Raw genomic sequence first — 1,850 nt, forward strand, 5'->3', positions numbered from 1 at the left:
TTTTTGAATTATTCCTCCCTAGACTGAAAGCCATAACCTCCAAACCGACGACCATATCTGTCACCTGGTCTCGACCTCAGGGATGGCAAATGTCGCGGAATTTCACGAAACAAATTTTCATGACATTTTTCTGTTCACTTTCGGTGTAAATTTCTGTTCGTACGCATTACCAGTCCATAAAGCTAATTAGTTATGGATAATCAATAATGTCGCCGATTAACATTACGGACTAAGTGCAGTGAAATTAGTAAATAATGAAACGACATTTCCCATCCTTGCTCCACCTATACCGGACCTTACAGGGAACCCTATATTATGAGTTGGGATCGAACATATTATAGAGCAGAGCTGTAATTTTTCCTTAGCATTTTACAGCCACATCCTCAAGAAAGATATGGTCTTCTTCTTTCCTTGTCCCGCAAAGAACTATGCTGCTATATTGAGAGATAGGTTGTCAAGCTAGAGTCGTAGGCTTGTGCCGGCCATATGCTGACTACGAAAACATCGTATTGGTGGGATAGAGATGCCATTTCCTTGGTTGAGACTCGTCCTTCTGTGATATAAGCGGATAGGGCTTTAGATTAAGGTGGGGTAATATGCACCGCACCCCCTAAGAAAACGTGGTCAAATAACTGATATGAGGATGATGGTTTACTACTTTGACCAAAATAAGCCAACTTTTGACCCACGTGATTCAAATTTTGCGAATTAACCTTCCGGTACTACCGCGGTTGGCCACCCTCACCAGCACCACGCTAATACTGAGTACAAAAAGCGAGATTTTTTTCAACATAAGTAACTGTGAGAGAGGCAAATCCCAGCACTAGCTCTACTTTTTACGACGCTAAGAGAAATGCACAGTGCTTGGCACTGTGCTTGTCACAGTGCATTTGTTTGGGTTTCAACAAACAAAAAACAATAAATTAACCCTCGAGCAGTCGTGTCTTCAGTCATCCTCAGTGGCACCGCAAACACCGCAGGTGTTTTCGGTCATATCATGCTATTTAATATGTTTACGGGCTAAAAACACTAAGCCAAACCCGTTTTGATTCCTTCTCGCCATAAACACTTACCTCAACTCGACCCTCATTAGGAATCCTCCCACCGGCCAGTCGCACCTCCAGGTCCTTCATCAGCGGCATCTTTTTCGGCTTAAACTTTTCTGGAACCGGCTTAGGTGTCGTACTCACTCCACCTTCGTCATCATTTTTGCAAATAACCCCAGCTGATTCGCTCGACTCACAATCACTGTGACCCCATCCATCAAAGTGGCAGTGTGCTAGCTCCGTCTCTTTACCACCGCAGAACAGATTGTCCATCCAAAACTTTCCTTTGATTAATGGAATAGAATTCAAAAATCAGTTCCAGGAAAGTTGCTATCGAAACAACGTTTAGGCAAAAGATGCTTACGCTTGGCTTTGCCAAAGAAGCCACTGTGGGTGGCCTTGATGTGACCCGGGAAACCGAGCTGCCGGCAGACTACCTCCGCTTCGAACGAGTCCCACTCGTCGTCGCAAACTGCGCCCCATTTTCCATCGTGAAAAATTTCCACATTGCCTATAAATGAGAGAAAATTGATTTGATGCCCATTATTGACGTTGTATTTGAATAATGATCTGAATTTAAAGTGTTGTTAGCTGGCACACTAGAAATTACCCAAAGCATCATTAGTAACGACACTCACCTTCGAAATCACCTCGCCCGCCAACCAACTTGATCGCGCCATCCTCCTTCTTGAGCTTCTTCAAATACTTCTTCACAAGATTTTCCCGATGCAGCCGGGCCTCTTCCAGAGCAGATCCTTGCAGCGCGTGGGACACAGACACCAAGAAAGCTATAGCCAAGACAAG

At 44.3% G+C, this 1,850-nt stretch overlaps 1 protein-coding gene across 1 annotated transcript; it reads right to left on the reverse strand.

Moving 5' to 3' along the window:
- Positions 1-1,073: 1,073 nt before the first annotated feature.
- On the reverse strand, positions 1,074-1,844 carry LOC115262900 (galectin-3-binding protein A-like; the record flags this gene model as incomplete). The annotated part of the gene is made up of 3 exons (XM_062843202.1): positions 1,074-1,330; positions 1,411-1,557; positions 1,685-1,844. Coding segments are annotated over 3 exons (564 nt in total), but the record flags the coding sequence as incomplete, so codon positions are not given.
- Positions 1,845-1,850: the final 6 nt, after the last annotated feature.

Source organism: Aedes albopictus, unplaced genomic scaffold (assembly GCF_035046485.1).
Source record: "Aedes albopictus strain Foshan unplaced genomic scaffold, AalbF5 HiC_scaffold_1058, whole genome shotgun sequence".
Classification (NCBI taxonomy): Eukaryota; Metazoa; Arthropoda; class Insecta; order Diptera; family Culicidae; genus Aedes; species Aedes albopictus.